We start from the raw sequence: 18,810 nt of genomic DNA, 5'->3' as shown, positions 1-18,810 counted from the left end.
CCCCCCCTCTCAAATTCATCTATTTGGGAATGGTAGTTTTCAAACTTCTTCCTCTATGCAGATTATATTTTGGATTTGAATATTTTAAAAATAGCAATATTAATATTTTGTTTATCAGGTGGCATTTATGTGTTGCAAGACAAACTATTGAAAGGCAAGAGGACATTCTGTGGTACTCAGTGCCAGTACTCATATCTTGATAAAAGTGCCATGGGTGCTGGCACAAAATGGCTTCAATGGACAGTAAAAAGAAGAGAGGGCAATGCTCTGTACTGGTGAGTTTTATCATACAGAAGCATTGGCCTTCTTGTGAAGATGCTATTAACCTGGTGAATATTAGAGAATTATATTTTAGAGAATAATATTATATCTCTGGGCACTTTCATACTGCCTGTTTATTTAGCATTCATCCTGATTTGTTGGCATGGGGATTAGATGGTGTTGGCTGTTTGATGAGCATTCACACTGGTATATTTGTGGGAAGGCTAAATGAAATTGCATCAAAGAAAGTGTGATTCCACCTCAAAATAGAAATAGTCTGGAAGTACCCTCAGTTGGGATTATGACAAATTAAATTAGTTATTTAGCTCTTGATTCAAAACCTGAATGTTATCTCCAACTACTGGCTCTCCTTCAATAATCTCATTCTTAGTAGTCATTGTAGCTGGAAAGGCTGCAAATAAAATAATTGGAGTTGTGAAATACTAAAGAACCTGTGTGTGGTTTTGAGCCATGGATATGTTTTTTCATTGATATTTCCAATAGTGCTTCATTAGAATCTCAGTCTGATTCACTTGCTGTAGAAACACTTCTTCCCCTCCATGATATTGCCACTCTTTATCTGATAGCTGATCTCACTCTTGTGATTGCTGATTTGGCTAATTTTGTTAAAGTTCATTTGGGTAGTTGAAATGTCATGGTGATTAAACTCAAGAGCATTTTGCTAGGTGCCAGGTTGAATTGGTTTGAACAATCTTAGCCCCTCTGCTCGAACTGAAGTAGCCTCCTGCTGATGTTACAATACTAGGCAAAATTACAGTGGCTCTAGAATAGCGACCAGATGCCTTGTGAACTAGCCTATGACATTTTTATGTGGGCTGCTTGGATGTATTAAACAACGGTAAATTTAAAAGGAGATGGTTTTTGTAAAGAGTTTTCTTCTCTTCATTTTAATGTATGGAAAAGATAATGGGAGTAGTATTGTTAAAATTTAATTTTAATTCAGGGAGATTTCAATGTTGGGAAGGAAATAATCTAAATAATGCTTGCCAACATGTATACGATGTGGATGCAATGCAGATAAAGCAACAGGCAGAAACTCGTGAAATCAACCGGATTAAAACACACTGCCAAACTCCTGTTACAATTTATTTCAGTGAGATTTAACTTTCGCTGGATTTCATATGTATGTATGTATGCATATACATACGGATAGTGTTTATGACCCATACTTTATCCACACCTGCTTTTTCTCCAGTCTCTGCTGCTTCAGCCCCCTGCCAGGTCACTGACCCACTTTTGAAAAATGTTGTTGGAGTTTATAATTGGTTTGTCAATTTGGTGGCAGTGTTGGTGGTGTGCCTGCTGAAGCAGAAACTGATGAAAAGTCATGGTGTGCATGCATATCCATCTTGGAAATTATATGTATATTAAATTCTCTCTCCCCTTCCGCCACACCTTGCAAAGCATTAAGACTTCTGCTAGTGAGAACCATCTAGGTTTACTCCAGATGGAAACTGAAAACTCTGCTCTGGAAAATAACTGCTCCCTGATCTCAGCTTCCCAAACTCTTTGCTGTCTAATAATTACAAATGTTCACAGTAAAAATGCTTGCTACAGTGGAGATTACAAAAACCTGTAATATACCTCTTCAATCCCACCTACATAACCCTGTTTTCTCATTTATTTAGATGCAACCCCTTCCAAGTATTTTTTGGTAGTCAAAACACATAAACCCTGCTCATTTATCCCCCTCCAGTGGCTATTGCGTATTTTGTGGCATATACAGTTGTCATATTTTGAAAAGCATAAAAGAGGACACATTTACATACCCATGAAAAAGAGGACATGTCCTGGAAAAAGAGGACATATGGCAACCCCACTTTCAGCTCTGGTATTTCTGTAGTAGTTTAATTTTAAATTACAGAAAACAACAACAATGATGATGATGATGTTATTATTTATACTATACCCATCTGGCAAAATATAAAAAAATAATAAAATCAAAATTATTGATTTAGTGACAAGTGCTTATAATCACACAGACATATTTCCCCCTTAAAGAATTCTGGACACTGTAGTTTCAGGCTTGCCAGAGTTGTAACTCTACAAGGGGTAAACTACAGTGCTCAGAACTGAGGTGAACAAATGTGTTTTGAATGTGCTTTAAGGGCATAGTGCGTACACAGCTTAAGCCAACAATGGGCTGGACCAATGTCTTACGTTGGTAATAAACTAGATGAGAGCCAAGGGCTCCATCAGTCACCCACTACTTGATTTAGCCCTTTACCACAAACAATATTTTTGAAACGGTTGCAATGCTTTGCTAAACTGTAACCAGAGCTCCTTGTGGAAAACTTTGAAAATCACTTTCACCACCCCCTCCAAGTTTCTGTGTGTGGCCTGGGATATTTTATCTCTATGTTTAATAGGAAAATGGGGACAGAGGCGGCCTGGTTCTCAAAAGTTCTCCTTGGATTGGCACAGGATTTTCCTGGGTCAGAAATGTGTTGCTCCATCTATCCTACAAAAGCCACCCACCCAGCACACTGCCTTCTTTCTTTTTCCCTGTTTTAATTTTGCAGTGAAGCTGAACTGGCAGCAGTAGTAATAGAACAGCCACTTTAACAGATGGTCAGGGATGATGGGAATCTTGGCATCCCGAGTTGGAGCAGGCTGGTCTAGATTGTACATGGTGAATGGGAATGGGGGACAGAGCAATGGTCACCAACAGTTTACTCTGTAGGAAAGCTGTTGGACTAAATCGCTTTCCCTCCTTCGAATTCTGATTGTAGGATTTAAAGAAAACCAACCAACAATCTGCGAGCATCTTATGCCTCTCTCATGTTGTATTTTGCTGTATTACACATGCATAATTATAGGTACAGCCATGCACCTAAATGCAAAGCAACAAGAGCATGGTTCGCTCTTCCCTATGCTGTCCACATATCCTGCCATTTCCTTCTTTTAACACCTGCGCCTTCTTTTCTCCTCTTACAGGATGAATCGTCCATGTTCTTCCAGTTTGGTCCATCAATAGAACAGCAAGCTTCTGTCATGCTCAACATCATGGAAGAATATGACTGGTACATCTTCTCCATTGTCACTACCTACTTTCCTGGCTACCAGGACTTTGTCAACAAGGTCCGTAGCACTATTGAGAACAGCTTTGTGGGCTGGGAGCTAGAAGAGGTGCTCTTGCTGGATATGTCTCTGGATGACGGAGACTCAAAGATCCAGAATCAGCTCAAGAAACTCCAGAGTCCTGTCATCCTCCTTTACTGTACTAAGGAAGAAGCCACCTATATCTTTGAGGTGGCTAACTCTGTGGGTCTGACTGGGTACGATTACACATGGATTGTACCCAGCTTGGTGGCTGGAGATACAGACACAGTCCCCTCTGAATTCCCCACTGGACTTATCTCTGTGTCATATGATGAATGGGACTATGGCCTTCGCGACAGGGTGAAAGACGGAATAGCCATAATAACCACGGCTGCTTCTGACATGCTGTCTGAGCACAGCTTCATTCCTGAGCCCAAGAGCAGTTGCTACAACACACAGGACAAGAGGATCTACCAATCAAACATGTTAAATAGGTAAGGGAAATCAGCACAATGGGTTGTCAGTAACTGGCATGTTCTAACCATCACAATGGATATGTGTCTTATTGAAGGCTTTAGGAAGAAAACTTCCAGCTGGGTCTGATTTCTGGGGTAAACAGGTAATCTGTCATGGTCCTTTGTTTCTTGTACAGTGTTCATTCATGCTAACTCAAGAGTAGCTTGGAAATTAATTAAGAATGAGGAACTGGTCGATTATAAACTCATTGGTTGTGTGGCAGTCAACAGAAAATAGAAGCAGAGTAACAGCTTCATATGGACAGTGTTTGTACACATACTTAAGGATGAAAGCTATTTTTGTTAATTTATATGTGAGCACTTTCTGCAAGTGAGCTGATCTTCAACGTTGTAAAGTACAGTACATTATTAAGATTTATCAAAGCGAAAGCTGTACGTGCTATATAAAGAGAGATGGGTTTTAGACTGGCTTGGCAGGTCAGTAGCAGAAGGACCAAGAATACGAGTGGCAAGAAAGAAATGTCTTAGGGCAAGAGTGGCAAAGGACGTGAGGACACTCATGAGTTAAATGTACTAGGAACTGGGTTATTTATTTATTCATTCATTCAATATATTTATACTCTGCCTTTCTCACATTTTGGGATTCAAGGTGACTTATGACATTTAAAAACAACATTAGAAAATAAAAATAAAAACAATCTAGCTAAAAACAGTAATTAAAGTATCGCAAACGCACTTTAAACCAGCAATGATATTATAATAAAGGGAGATAGGGGACATTTGGGAAGTTTTCTGATCCGTATTGGGTGGTGTGATGGGACTGTTCCACTCCCCTGACCTCCCTCTGACTGAGTCAATATTGCATATCAAGAGAGAGTGGGGAAGGCACAAGGCGGTGACTAGGTCAGGGTGGTGCAAACACAACACCAGGAGCACTGGATTGGCTCCACTGGTGTATCTGCCTTTCCCTGGCCTCACCGCTGCCTCATCCCTCAAAATCTCGATCCTACCATGCAGCAGCGACTAAGCTGGAGGGAGGATTAGTCCCACCATGCTGTCCACTACTATTTCTACTCCTGAAGCATAAAGCAGCCTCCCCCATGCTGGGATGGACAACACACTTGCACCAAATGTGGCCCAAAGGGAAGGACAGGACATCCTGCAATAGGAAGCACAGCCGTCTGCTTCTTGCAATATGAGCTCAGCGACTGGCTGTGTTGTTCTCTGGGTGCCTTCTCTAGACAGCGTAAGGGCTGAACGGAAAGGGTGGCAAGGACATGGCAGCAGAAATCTTCACTACAGTTCTGGCTTGCCACAGCCAGCCCTTAATGGATATCTTTTCCAGGGAGGACTCAGTTAATTTTAAAGACCAGGATAGGAGGAGATGATTTCAAATTACGGACCTGAACAATTTGGCCCCACTGATTGTGGGCCTTTAAATGTTGTAGCAGCTCTGTGGTATAAACCCACAAGAAGGAATCTCCCACTGACAGTCTTGTAGGGTACCAGGTTCTTATTGATTTCAGCAGCATGTACCTCAGTATAAATGTGTCAAAAGTTGTGACCTTAAAAGGTTAAGCTAGGAATGAAGCCTGCATCTTACCTGCCTATAAAATCATTACAATTTTGTTGTTGTTGCTGCTGCTACTGTGATAGTTTCAGCTATCAGGGAAAGGCATATTGGTACTGTTGTGCAGCAAGGACAGACTTGTTAAACTAAGGTTTAAATGCCAATCGGTAATATATTTTACAATTGCTTGCTTTGATCCAGAACCCTTTTTGCACAGGGGACTTCTGTTCTGTTCTGAGAGAGGGGCAGACTTTGGTCTTTCAAATTTCAGCAGTGCCCTGTGCAAGGCCAAAATTTGGCGCATCCTCCCTCTCACTTTTTTGCTCAGCTTAATTCGCTACTCATTAAAAATGCAGACATAAGTGAAAATGGCATACCAAAATATATTTTATTGGATAAAATTGCTCTGAAAAAAATGTATATATTAGGATAAATTCATACCAAAATGTTGATGAATTTCCATGAGTGTTATTATTTTTTAATTTGCAAACTGATGCAGAAATGTGGAAAGCTGAGTTTAAGATTGGAAATACAAGAAACTGGAGGAAACCGAAATTGATATATTCACCCCAATCTTATTCTCATGTTGTGCTGTGTACAGCCTCCCAGAGGGAAGCTCGCAGATGCTTTTCCCTTCTTTGCCACACTGAACTAAGGTTACTTAACATGCCATCCAAACCACAGTTCATAGTTTTGCTCTAACCAGACTAACCACAAGCCATAGCCAAGCTTTGTTGTTTATGATTCATGGCTAGTCTGGCTAAACCACGAATCGAAGTGTAAAGCCAAACTCGGGCTTAGCTTGGCACATCACAGGAGCACCTCACAATTGTCACCTCAGACAGTTTTTCATTTCTCAGTGTTATGGGGGAGAATGGGGAAGATATGGGCTTGTTGCTTTTACTGGCAGCCGTGCATAAAGCAAAACCTCTTGTCTTGGCCTGAGGGAGAGGAAGAGATCCAGAGCTGACAATGCAAAGAGATTGCAGTCAGCGGTATAAAGCCTTCAGTGAACCTATGTGAATCTATGTGTGAGATTGTGTCTTCTCTGCAGATGAGCTATCACAGTTGAGAATGGAACATATAAGCAGGAGGTCTTGCAGTTCTAAATGAAAAAGCTAACGGCAAGGTATCGCTCTGAGGGACCCATATTCTTGGAAGCTGTTTCTCCTATCCAGTTTTGTTAATATTGGAGGCACACTGCAAAACTTCTTCAAGGGTGTGGGGGAGGAACAGAGCTAAGTTATGCTTTGGGGCTTGGTAGACTAAATGCCTGCTGCAGGGGATGGGAGCCCTGATTTTTCAGTTATTGCAGCAGAAATGCCATCAGTTCAAAACTTTAGAAGCAAGAGGGAACTTCTGAATTCATACACATGACACTTTACATGGTCTCTAATTGGAGGATTATGTTTGGTATCACTCAGCTAGAGAACATGCAACATTTCTGATTATTCCATCCTCAGTGTTCCATAACAGCAACCTTGACTACAGCATCCTTTAGAGCAGTTGCACAAGGCAGAAGTCAAAAAGTTTAGCTGTAAGAATTTGGTATACTGCATTTTATTAGTCATTGTAATACACATACACTTCAGGAGGCTCCAGAACTCCTTAGAATTTTCAATATATATGTTGGTGTGACTTGCCTCCTAGCCCACATACATAACTCTGAATCGTGGCCTGTGATGAGGCAAAACTTGATATAATTATTGGATGCCTCATGTCTCTTAGGGCTTACCTTAAGTTAGAATTCTTAAGTTAGAATTCTACCCCTGATATTCAAAGTTGGTCAAAGAAGGATGACTCCATAGAAATGAAATGTAACAGTTTCCTATTTGGTATGCAGAATCCAGATGAAATCAGGGGAACTTTAAACAATTTGTTAATATGTGATGAATAATTGGCCATGACAGCAGAATAATAAAGTAAAAAATGGCAAAATCTCTGTTACTTAAGTAACTAACTGCTGGTAATTTTATCATGTCAAGGTCCTGTAAAAGAATTAGATTAATGAAAGAACATGCCTGCCTATTTTCCATTTTATTAATTGACGTTCCTCCCTTCCCCCACAAATGTTCTTACTATATTCCAAGTGATAAAAATAGAAAGGGCCGTGCTGCCATGGTTCCCCACACAACTTTAGAGTCTCTTTCCATTTTCTTTGATGCAATTTCACATAAAAATCTGGTTTGACAAAAGACCAGCCCAGTGCGTCCCCTAGTGGTTACGTCCTGAGGGGAAACCTTGACAATAATCATGGTCATTAGGAGATCATTGCAAACAGCAGAAGTGTAGCTTCCAGCCTGAACATCAATTCAATTAATAACCTCAAAAAATATCTTGCAGATTCACAGTTTGACTAAACTGTTTGTTTCATTTTTCCAGGCCTAAGCTGCCAAGCAGTCGCAATATTCCACTTCATAAGGGAAGTAGCAATTTATAAGGAAATGTTTCCTGCCTTATAGCCCACATTCAACAATGTGCTTAAACAAATGCTTAGATTTTTTTTTAAACTGCATTCATTTTGATACAAGAATTAGTGACCCCAGGTGTATATTTTTATTGTTTTAATAATGTTTTAATATTTCACTTTAATTGCATTGTACCTTTTAGAATGTATTATTCTTGATTTCTGTGTGTTCTGCATTTGCAAGTCCCCCCCCCCACGCTGCATGCCATCTCTCCCTATCCACCCCTGAAAGTGGTACAAATGGCAGGATGTTTTAGCACCAGAGTGTAAATCAGCTATCCTTGAAACTATCTGAGACCCAGGAAGAGGGTTTTATGATGCTGTTCCCTCAATGAAGGCTAGGTTGCCAGGGTAACACCAGACATCCAAGACCTAAAATGGTCAAATGGACTGGGCACATCGGGGCCTCTCCAAAGTGATGTGGGGGTGAAGATACCAGTATGGAGCCATGTGTGCTTTTCTTCTCATGACCTGTAACCTTCCCTGATGTATGTAAAGATGTTTTATAACACTTTGTTTGCTGTGTTTGAACTAATATATAAGCTTTTGTTCTGAAGTGCCTCGGGGCAGACCTTCTCAATTGGCATGTTGAGTTGAGTGAGCTCTGACCTATTGCAATAGCTGTAATAAACACTGGGTCTCTAAATCTGGATGCTGGACTTGACAATAGTTTCCTTGGTTCTGTTGTTTATTCTAAAGGTGGTGTAGAGGTGAATTCTTATCACAATTTTTATCTGAATGGAAGCTTGCAGCTGCTTGAAGTTGGTGCTGCAAAGATATTGTAAAGCTCATTCCATGGACTTTCGATGGGTACATATGATGGGTACATTCTACCACAGATTTTATCACTCATCCATAACCAATTTGTGGTATAATTCTCCTTACCACCTGTTAGTTTGGTCATCTGTATGGACCCTCTTTACTTTAAGAATAAAACTGAAATCACTCCCTAAGAGTGACAAAAAGGACTTAGTTTGAATGTTCAATTAGTGGTGTTGTCGCTGCCAAAAATGAGGAAAGCTCTTTCTGTAATGCAGGACCCAGAAGGTTGCGGTGTTTTTCTATCAGTGTTACCTGCCCCGTGGGTTCTTGTGATTTCAGATTTTTTTGCTAGCCTGGTAAATGGGTGCAATCTCCACGCAGCCATCTGGACACCACCTCACGCAATCAGCTTTCCACATGGAGCGCTGCACACATATTTCTGATTTTCCGTAATCTTTATGTGAAAGAATAGGCTATTGCCTGCTCACATGACTATAAAGCAGTTTTTTCAGTGTTGTAAGAGATTGTCCTGATATAGCAATACTTAAAACATACAAACCAGGAATTTCAAGCCGTACAGACCTTTTCAACTCTGTTGGGTCATCCACACACAATGGACAATATCATACCTTCCACAGGACCCCTGTATCATACCTTCCACAGGACCCCTGTGTATTGCTTCTTTTCTCCCCTATCATTTCATGCTTTACCACTATTTCTGTAGTCCTGATACGTTAGAGCAAAATAAGTTTTCCAGCCCCATTTTTTTTTAAAAAAAGAAGTGCTCTGAGCATGTGCAGTTTCACAAAATTCACTTAAATCATGGTGCCGTCACTACCAAAGGGGAAAACCAAAGGTGCCGGGCAAAAATGTTCCTCTTCAACCAGACCTTTGGCTGACTAACATCCTATTATACTTTTAAGTGTGTTTTTTTGGGGGGTATTATTTCATTTTGTTTTTGTTCCTGTTTTTATTTTGTATTTTTTTCTCCTCTCACCATTGGAATGAGAGGAAGAAACATGCTTTTTGCAGGCATTGGCTGCAAGAGGGACTTCTCTCTTGTACACCAATGCCTGTAAAATGCAGGCTTCTTTCTGTGCTGTTCCTACCTCTTGCCTGCCATGGGGAGGGGAGAAATAAATACTTTGATAGCCCTATCCTGGCTGCTTCCAGAAATGCTCAGCACAGGGATTGTATGAGCCCCATGCAAGGGATTTTGACAGATGGGCAGGGCAACCCAACTATCATGTGATGTCATAGTGACATTGTGTGATTGACAGGTGGGTGTCCTTTGCCCTTTGTCAAATTTGGCCTGTGAGGCCAATCCTGATATGGGTCTGGTCCATGAAGCCAAAATGGTTCCCCACTGAGGAAATAGAAGGATTTTTCAAACACCTTCATCTGCCCAACTGCAACAAAAGATGCCTCTGTTTCTACAGCCACAGCAGGTGCAAACTCTCCCCAACAGTTTGACTTCACCCCCAATGTATGCCAGCCTTCAAACAGAACAGTGTCCTCTGTAAAGTAGGACACATAGCTATCCATTCACTATGAAGCTCATAATAGATTGGACCTGATTGTGTTTATTATATCTATAGTCAGCGTTACCAACTGGGACAGGAAGTTATGGGGAGCTGGAAGTGAAAAATAGGTGATGAACAAGATGCAATAACTTTTCACTGTTTTATCCAACAGACATCCTGTTGAATTTAGTGGCAGAACTCCCCTTATTTTTTTACAGGTTTTTTTTCCCCCTTCCTTGCCCATTATCAGAATTTAGATCCAGGAATCCAGCTGCATGAAATAGGGGCAAAAGGTTTTTGTAAGCTAGACCTATTTCTGTCAGTCTGTTTTCAGATAGCGCAGAACTTTCTCAACAACTTTTGCTTCACTCTGCAGCTTTGCAGCTTCTCATGCTCTTATTCAGCCAGAGGCAAATGTTTTGAAAAATCTGAACAAAAACAGTTCTTCCAATTTTGAGTTATGACAGTGTGAAATAAATGCATTAGTTCTGCTCTCAAATAATTGTTCAGTTGTGAGATTTTTGGGGGGTGAATAATTAATTCAAATCGCCTAAGTTTTAAGCATTCAAACTCAGAGTGTATAGAATATTTAGTGAAGAATGCCTTCCTTGAGAGGCTTGGAAAAATGGTTTTGAAATAAATGTATTAACTTTTGCAGATAACACACCTCGCCTTAACACGATGGCTTGGGACCCCCCTCCCTTTTCGCAATGTACGTCCTGCATATGTCATTTGTCTAAAAATTTGGGTGAACGTCGCTTCCTAATTCTGAGACATTATTTATCATCTGTAAAACAAATATGACTTTGAAAAATTAACACTATGGAGAGAAAATCTATTAAACTGTCTATTTCACCCTCTTCTCCTGCATCATTTATCTAGTAAAATATTGAATTGTACAGCATATTCAGACATGAATTATGATTTTCCTTTGTACGTTGGAACACATTTAAAAGCCATACATTGTTTTAATCAGCTGAGTAAAGACCATCATCTGAGAGATGCTCTAAAAGAGAATATAATGAATAGTATGCAATAAGCAAAGCTTTTTAATGGATAGATGAAGTCTCTTAGAAGAGAGAGCCAGCTCAGTTGGGAGGCTTCTCATTGGTGGAATGGACAGGCCGACTCAGATTGGAAGTGAATTTAGAATCATTAAAAATATCTATATGGAAACAATTATATGGAAATGAAACAATTAGTTTCAATTTGCAATTATAATGTAATATATTGTTAAATTTCTTATTAACTAGGATGAATTTGTTTTTCTATTCTCTTCCTCCTATTTTTAGCAGCACTGCCTCTATTACTCCTCACGCTTCTTCCTCTGAAGCAGGAATATTGCCATTTATATTGTTAACTTTGCATCGTTCATGTTCCCTATTGTTTATTTGTAATGAGCCGAAGTTATAGCATTTTGTATTTTGAAAGCATGACAGTAGAAATAACTGCTGAAATGCAAACAACTCTGGTGTGAAGTATTGGGTCTGGGTGCCACAGGGGTGTGTTTGCAGCATGTAAGTGCCAGAATCAGCTTGGTTCTTAACAAATTATTCTCTTTAGGGTCTTTTAAAATTACTATTACAGTGGTGCCTTGGGTTAAGTACTTAATTCGTTCCGGAGGGCTGTTCTTAACCTGAAACTGTTCTTAACCTGAAGCACCACTTTAGCTAATGGGGCCTTCTGCTGCTGCCACGCCGCCACAGCACGATTTCTGTTCTCATCCTGAAGCAAAGTTCTTAACCTGAAGCACTATTTCTGGGTTAGCGGAGTCTGTAACCTGAAGTGTATGTAACCTGGAGCGCATGTAACCCGAGGTACCACTGTACACAGGTTTTCATCTCTTCCACCAAAGCATTCAGGGTATGGCATACAGAGGGCTTTTAGGAAGGTGGAGTGGGGCAGGAGAGCTATGGGCTGCTGCCCAAGGATGCCAGGTTTTGATGCTGGCCCTGGGGGGTCTACATCAGGAGTCTTCAGACCTTTCTTTGTGCTTAGTGAGCTTGATTACAGATATGTCACCAAGGAGCAGGTGCAGTTTGGGGAACCTGGTTGCATGGAGCACAGAAAAGAGGACCCAATTGTAGCAGGACTAGCTTTTGATGAAGAACAGCAATATTAATTTTGAATCCCATGTGGGGAAATGCAAAGTTCACAGAGGTGCTCAAGTATTGAGGGTGGGAAATACAGTCTATCTGCATCAGTCAGCAAACTGCTTTGCTTCTTGTCCTGGATTGTAATAAGCCCCCTCACGACAATCTTTGTCCTGACTAAGTGTATTTGCTTTTTTAAAAAATAATAAAAAACACACTTCTGTTTTCTTCCAACCACGACATATTCATCCGCGGAAGGCTCTCTTTTACCCAGTTTTGTAGAATCATAAGTCGGGCTGGTGACAAGCCACAGGAGGCCCTTGGCATGCCGTCAGCCTAGTTTTATTGCTGCATGCTACCACCACACGCTGCTGCGGCTGCATGCTGCCACTGCCATGCAGCAGCACCGTATGTGTGGGACCGGGCATATGCACATAGCACTGAACCCGGAAGTGATCCAAAGAGTCACAAAAAGGGGCAGAACCGGAGGGAACACACCACAGAGTGTTTGCAATCTTTTTCAATGGTGTTTCAAATATATGCGATTTCACTTAAACATGTGATGCCTTGGAACGTAACCCCCATGTGAACTGGGAGTTGCCTGTATTCCAATATGTATGAAGTAAGGTGTGAGTGGCTATTTTGCTATAATTTCGGCAACTGGGCAGGTCCTGAATCTGTGTACTCACAGTGAAACCACTGCTTCTGCTGCACTTCATCCATTTTGATATACAGTGATACCTCGGGTTACATATGCTTCAGGTTACATACGCTTCAGGTTACAGACTCCGCTAACCCAGAAATAGTGCTTCAGGTTAAGAACTTTGCTTCAGGTTGAGAACAGAAATCGTGCTCCGGCGGTGCGGCAGCAGTGGGAGGCCCCATTAGCTAAAGTGGTGCTTCAGGTTAAGAACAGTTTCAGGTTAAGAACGGACCTCTGGAACAAATTAAGTACTTAACCCGAGGTACCACTGTACAAGCTTTTCCATACATGTAGGAATGAATCAGACACCAAGTGGTGCACCTTGATAAGACTCAAACTGGATAAGGGCTGATCTTAGCAACAAAACTGACCATGAATAATTTCTGAAAGCACCGTGAAACTGAATTTAATACAAAGGCCATGGGAGGTGGCTTGTTTGTTCTCAGAATGTCAAGCCCACCTTTCCACATAAAGGTGGTCCAGAGTGTTTGAATTGTTTTGAACACCAACAGCCATACTTGGTTATCATCATGATTTGGGGACCCTAGTAGTTCCGGCTAATTTGTGAAGCAGCATGTTTAGCAATAACCAGAACTTCCTAGGCATTTTATTTAGAGTTTGACTTTAGAATCGAAGAAATGAGAGAAAATAAGATGGAGTAGCCAGACTTTGGTCAAGCTATTGAATTCTCATTATTGATTGTGTCCTGCTGTCCTCTGTTTTGATTATCAGCATGAAAACCTTATATTGAAGTGCCAGTTGTTCTACCTGTTCTAACACACTCGTCCCAGCTATTCATCAGCAGACCAATAAAGTGTACTTGTAGGGAACTGGTAGAAAGGAGACTTGAGTCTAAGAACAAGAGAGATGAATGCTTGATGATCACATAAAGAGCTTACTGTCCTTGTGGAAACTAGCTCAGGACCAGGTGACCTACTTCAAAGGGTATGCACCATCAACTATTGTGATTGAAAGCTCCAGTACTACCATTTGGTAGTTTGGAAGACTACTCCAAAGAACTTTATACTCTATTGCACTATGTGCTATTTTTCCTAGAAGGTGATTAGGAAATAAGATGTGTATATCCGGCTCACAAAAAAGCAAGGAGCAAAACATATTCTGTCCTAGTGCTGGCTATGGAAAAACAAAGGCAACTGCTATTACAGTAGCCGTTTTAAAAAGCAAATCTACTGACTGAGTTCACCAGGACTCCCTAAGAGCAGTGCTTTTTTCTGGGGGGGGGGGACAGGACATAGGGGTATGCATACCCATAAACATTTTGTGAATCTTTGTACTTTTGTCCATTTACTATATTTATTTTCACCGATTTGAGCTATAAAAAGGTGATTTTTTTTATTCAAAATGAGGGTACCCCATAACATTTCTTTAGAAAAAAAGCACTGCCTAAGAGCATTGGTTGGGAACAGCATCCACTAATTAAGTTTCCTAGATGGGTAAGTACCTTGGACTGGCATATATAAAGCCTCGTACAAATGTTATGCTAGTCTCACATTCAAGCATAAGTGAATACATGGTACCTACACAAAACATGCCTGTGTGGGAGAACCCCTTAAAATCTGGGGTGGTGACTGTGCATTGTATGAACATGTAGTTGTGTGAATAGTTGAACACAATTTAACTGCATGTTTGTGTCCAAAGTTAAATCAGCAAACCACAGAACAGTGGTGCACATGTTTACTTTTTTGTCATTAGTGTTTTTGTAGCTTTTTCTTGCCTTCTTATATCCTACCTCATCCCCATTGTTGAGACCAGTTGGTATATTATCTGAGATAATTAGATCAACAAAGTACATCAGTAAAATGACCACACATCTACTGAACAACACCCACAAACCATGTGTTTATGGTGTACACTGATCACATGCGTATTTAATACAATGTCTTAACAGGGCTTAAAACTCAAGCTATAGGTTACAGGCCATAAATCTTTTTGGTCAAGTTGGACTCCTTTTATATCGTCTATAATCCCACACTCCAACCACCAATTTGTCATATGTCTATTGGGAAAGTTCAGCTGGGATAAGTAAGCTACAGCAGTTGAGCAGGATCAGAAATCATTGTCTTCCTTCTTTTCTGTATTGCTGGGCATATAACTGGCTACTGGCTGTTTAGTTAGTTTGTTATGATGTTGTTGTTGATTTCTTTTGTCCACAGTAATAATGTGACGCTTCTGAGACTCTGTCTTTTGTAGAATATGAAAGTAAGGGTATCAAAATCAAAGAAGCAAATAAACAAAAGAAAACTACATGTTACATGGAGTTCCGTGGTTATTTTCTTTTGCATTTTTAAAAAACGAAAAACCAAAATTTAACCTGGGCAGGCTTTGACCCAGGATAGAGGCACGGTACATAGATGCATAATCTCAGTGTAATCATTTCCCCTCTGGTCATTTTCCATGCTAAAACTGTGTTTCCACCCATTGAAAAGAAGAATATAAGATTCCACAATTTCCCCCTTTATCTTTCCCTCACGGGAAAAATGAACTTGGAAAGAATGAATTTGAGCTGAAGGTAGAGAAAGCGTTTAAGTATACTACTTACCCTTTCTTCCACTTTGACAACTCACAGTCTGCCCAGGCTGTTTGCAGCTTGAAAAACAAGAAGAAACAACAATAACTCCATCTAACATACGGTTTGAGTTTCAGAAATGCTTTTTCTTTTCTTTTCTTTTTTGCTAATTATCTTTATTGGTTTCTTTCAATTTACATTCATAAAATTACATTATAACATCTTAGTTCTCCTATGGCTAAACGTGTATTTCTAAATAATAATAAAGAAAAGAAAACCAAAAATTTCTGCTTAATTGCTTGATTCATTCATATTCCTTTTCTGTAAATACAGAATTCTGTAAATTCTGTAAAGGAACACAGAAATGTTTTTTCAGGGTTTCTTCCTTAACCACAGATTATACATTTTTAAGGCAAGCTGACAAGATCAGAATTTTAAGACAGAGTCTTTTGATCTGTTCCCCTGCTCAAAATGACTCAAAGTAGACACAGTGCTGAGGTAGGTGGAGAGGTTTTAACTAGCCTTCTGACAGAGATGCAAATTGCTCTGGTCATCAGATGAATGAGCAAGGAGGAGCAATAAGCTGTACAGATGAACTGTGGTGGGTGGACTTTATGTGTGTGAGATTTGTGTCCTGTACATTGTGTGGGCATGGCAGTGTTGTGTGGTTACACCCACTGATGGCAGATGGTCCCGGAGTGTTGGCCAAAGTATGTTTGTCACTCCTGTATAAATGTTCCATTACAGAGCAATTAGGGACTCTGTAGAGTCATCCTACTGTTCTCATTAGGTCGGCTAGGTACACAGACATTGTTCCAGCAGCTTTTCCAGCGTAGCATGAGGGTGGGGGGTGGGGGGTGGGACTTGAGCTGAAGTTGCTAGAGCCACACTTCAGATTCAGTTGATTCCTATCAACTGCCTTCATCCAGATATCTTGTATTTTGTGCTCAAGTCCTACCTGCTGGAGCAGCAGAAAAGGAATGTGCTCTGTCACCTATGTGTCAGCCCTTCAGATATTTGAAGTTGACTATTGTATGGCCTTTTAACCACCTCATCTCCAGACTAAACATACCCAACTCCTTCCATCTTTCCACACAGAGCTTAGACACCATGTTTGTTGCCTTGTGCTTGACATGTTCCAGTTTGTAGAAACCATTCAAAGTCTGTGACCGCACTATGCTGTTACAAATTGGGATGGGGAGAAGGCTGTATGCTGATACCCTTCTAATTCTTGGATCCAGCAAGTGTTAAATATTAATTGCCTCTGGTCTATTTTTTGGGAATCCTGCAATGTGTTTAGGTTTTCACTCTGCAGATTACATTGGAATCTACTCTGGATCAATATTGAGTAGAATTCCATGACATTAAAATCTAAGCAAGGATTCAGATTGTTGAAACAGCCAGACAGGTCTCTTGGTAATGGCCCTCTAAGTATAGGCTTTTAAGGTAGAAAAGGAAGTGGCTTTGTGCAAATGTGTGAGCTCTCTTTGGGTGAGCCCCCACCCAAACTTGCTGGTAAAAGGTAAAGGGACCCCTGACCATTAGGTCCAGTTGTGGCCAACTCTGGGGTTGCGGCACTCATCTTGCTTTATTGGCCGAGGGAGCCAGCATACAGCTTCCGGGTCATATGGCCAGCATGACTAAGCCGCATCTGGCGAACCAGAGCAGCGCATGGAAACGCCATTTACCTTCCCGCCAGAGCAGTACCTATTTATCTACTTGCACTTTGACATGCTTTTGAACTGCTAGGTTGGCAGGAGCTGGGACTGAGCAACAGGAGCTCACCCCGTCGTGGGGATTTGAACCGCCGACCTTCTGATCGGCAAGTCCTAGGCTCTGTGGTTTAACCCACAGTGCCACCCATGTCCCATAACTTGCTGGTAGTTAGTTAGAAAATACAAAGGCCAGAGCTGAGTTGTGTGTGGGTAAGCTAGAAGCTGAAGGAAGAAGCAGGTTGAAGCCTGTGAGGAAGAAACATGCCTGATTTCTGCTCACCTCCAAAGCTGTGGCTATGGGTGAAGCAAGACCCTCTTGGGGTGTTAATGCTGTGAATTCTTCCATTGTAGGCTCAGGTTGTATATATGTGTAAATAAACCATATATCATAAAGACATCACTGTCTCTGCTGCCCATCATTCCAAAGGAAACACAAATCCTGGGTGAGAGCCTGGAAACCCTGGAATCTCGCACTGCTTGGAGATTGGGGTGGCTGCAGCAATATTTTAAAGCAAATTCAAAGCACTTCTTACCTTCAGAGAATTCTGGGCACTGTAGTTAAATGGCTAAGAGATTTAAGAAGTTATGGGTTTCAGTTCACCACATAAAAGGTGGCATGACTTTTTCTAAAAACCAACAGAAAACATTTATTTCCTTCAGAAATGTATTTTTTTGCCATTGTACCACTTGGCAGGGCATTGACTCTGCTTCCCTGCGAGTGCCCTTGGAGAGGCTTTGTTTCCCAGCTAGTTCTGTAAGTTCATTGAGGACTTACAGAAAAAGATAATAGAGTTATCGCCAGGGTATGTAATGTACAGTAACAAAGCTGAACTCCACAAATGGCAATTCTGAGAGGTCTTGGAAGCATAGAATAAGAAGGTAAAATGTGTTCCTGCTCTCCCCTGAGAGGTTACTATTTTCAAGGAATTTATTATGGCTTGAAGGGGTGCAAGGGGGAGGGAGGATTGTGCTCCTCCCATTAGTAATATTTTAAATAGATTATTTGCACCGGCTTTTACTCCTACACTGTTTTAAAGAGAACATTCTGAAGAAAGGCCTAAAAAGACCTTTGAAAAAATATCAGGCACGTATTCATAAAGAAAAGAATTATGTACTGAAATGCTGGTATTTCAGCTCTGGGGGTGGCTTTTATGCCTCCAAGACGCTGCCCACTGCATACTGTGATCTTTCTTTCTTCTTTTCTATCCTCCATCCATTTGTGTCTTCCTTCATTCCTTCCTTCCATATGTCTCTCACCCCCTCACACCCCACTTCTCCTCTCTTTCTTTGGATACAAACAGGAAATTCTTTCTTTCTTTCTTTCTTTCTTTCTTTCTTTCTTTCTTTCTTTCTTTCTTTCTTTCTTTCTTTCTTTCTTTCTTTCTTTCTTTCTTTTTCTGCAGATCTCCTTCTCAAATCTTTCTGTGGTCAGGCTTTATGAGTTGTATCTGCATTCCATCTTGCCCTCCCCCCCTTATGGGTCTCTTCAGCTGCTTCATCTTCCCTTTCCTCTCTTTTTATCCGTTCCTTAAGGTCTTTGCCCCATTAATATACCAATTCATAGCTTAAGTATCTTTCTTGCTGGTGTAGTTTGCTAGAGTAAAACACAGGAAGGGAGAGAACTGTTGAACGGATCAAGTTCCTCTCAAG

The 18,810-nt window shown here is 40.8% G+C and overlaps 1 protein-coding gene across 14 annotated transcripts in view; it reads left to right on the top strand.

The window, feature by feature from the left end:
• GRIN2B (glutamate ionotropic receptor NMDA type subunit 2B) overlaps positions 1-18,810 on the top strand; it is a 284,672-nt gene that overhangs the window by 149,099 nt on the left and 116,763 nt on the right. For all 14 annotated transcript variants that reach the window (XM_081928536.1, XM_081928547.1, XM_081928548.1 and 11 more), the window contains one exon: positions 3,220-3,818. In XM_081928536.1, the coding sequence (XP_081784662.1) occupies positions 3,220-3,818 (599 nt within the window). The remainder of the gene's footprint in view (positions 1-3,219; positions 3,819-18,810) is intronic.

Source organism: Podarcis melisellensis (assembly GCF_964234715.1).
Source record: "Podarcis melisellensis genome assembly, chromosome: 10".
Taxonomy (NCBI): domain Eukaryota; kingdom Metazoa; phylum Chordata; class Lepidosauria; order Squamata; family Lacertidae; genus Podarcis; species Podarcis melisellensis.
This window is presented reverse-complemented; position numbering and strand designations above follow the sequence as displayed.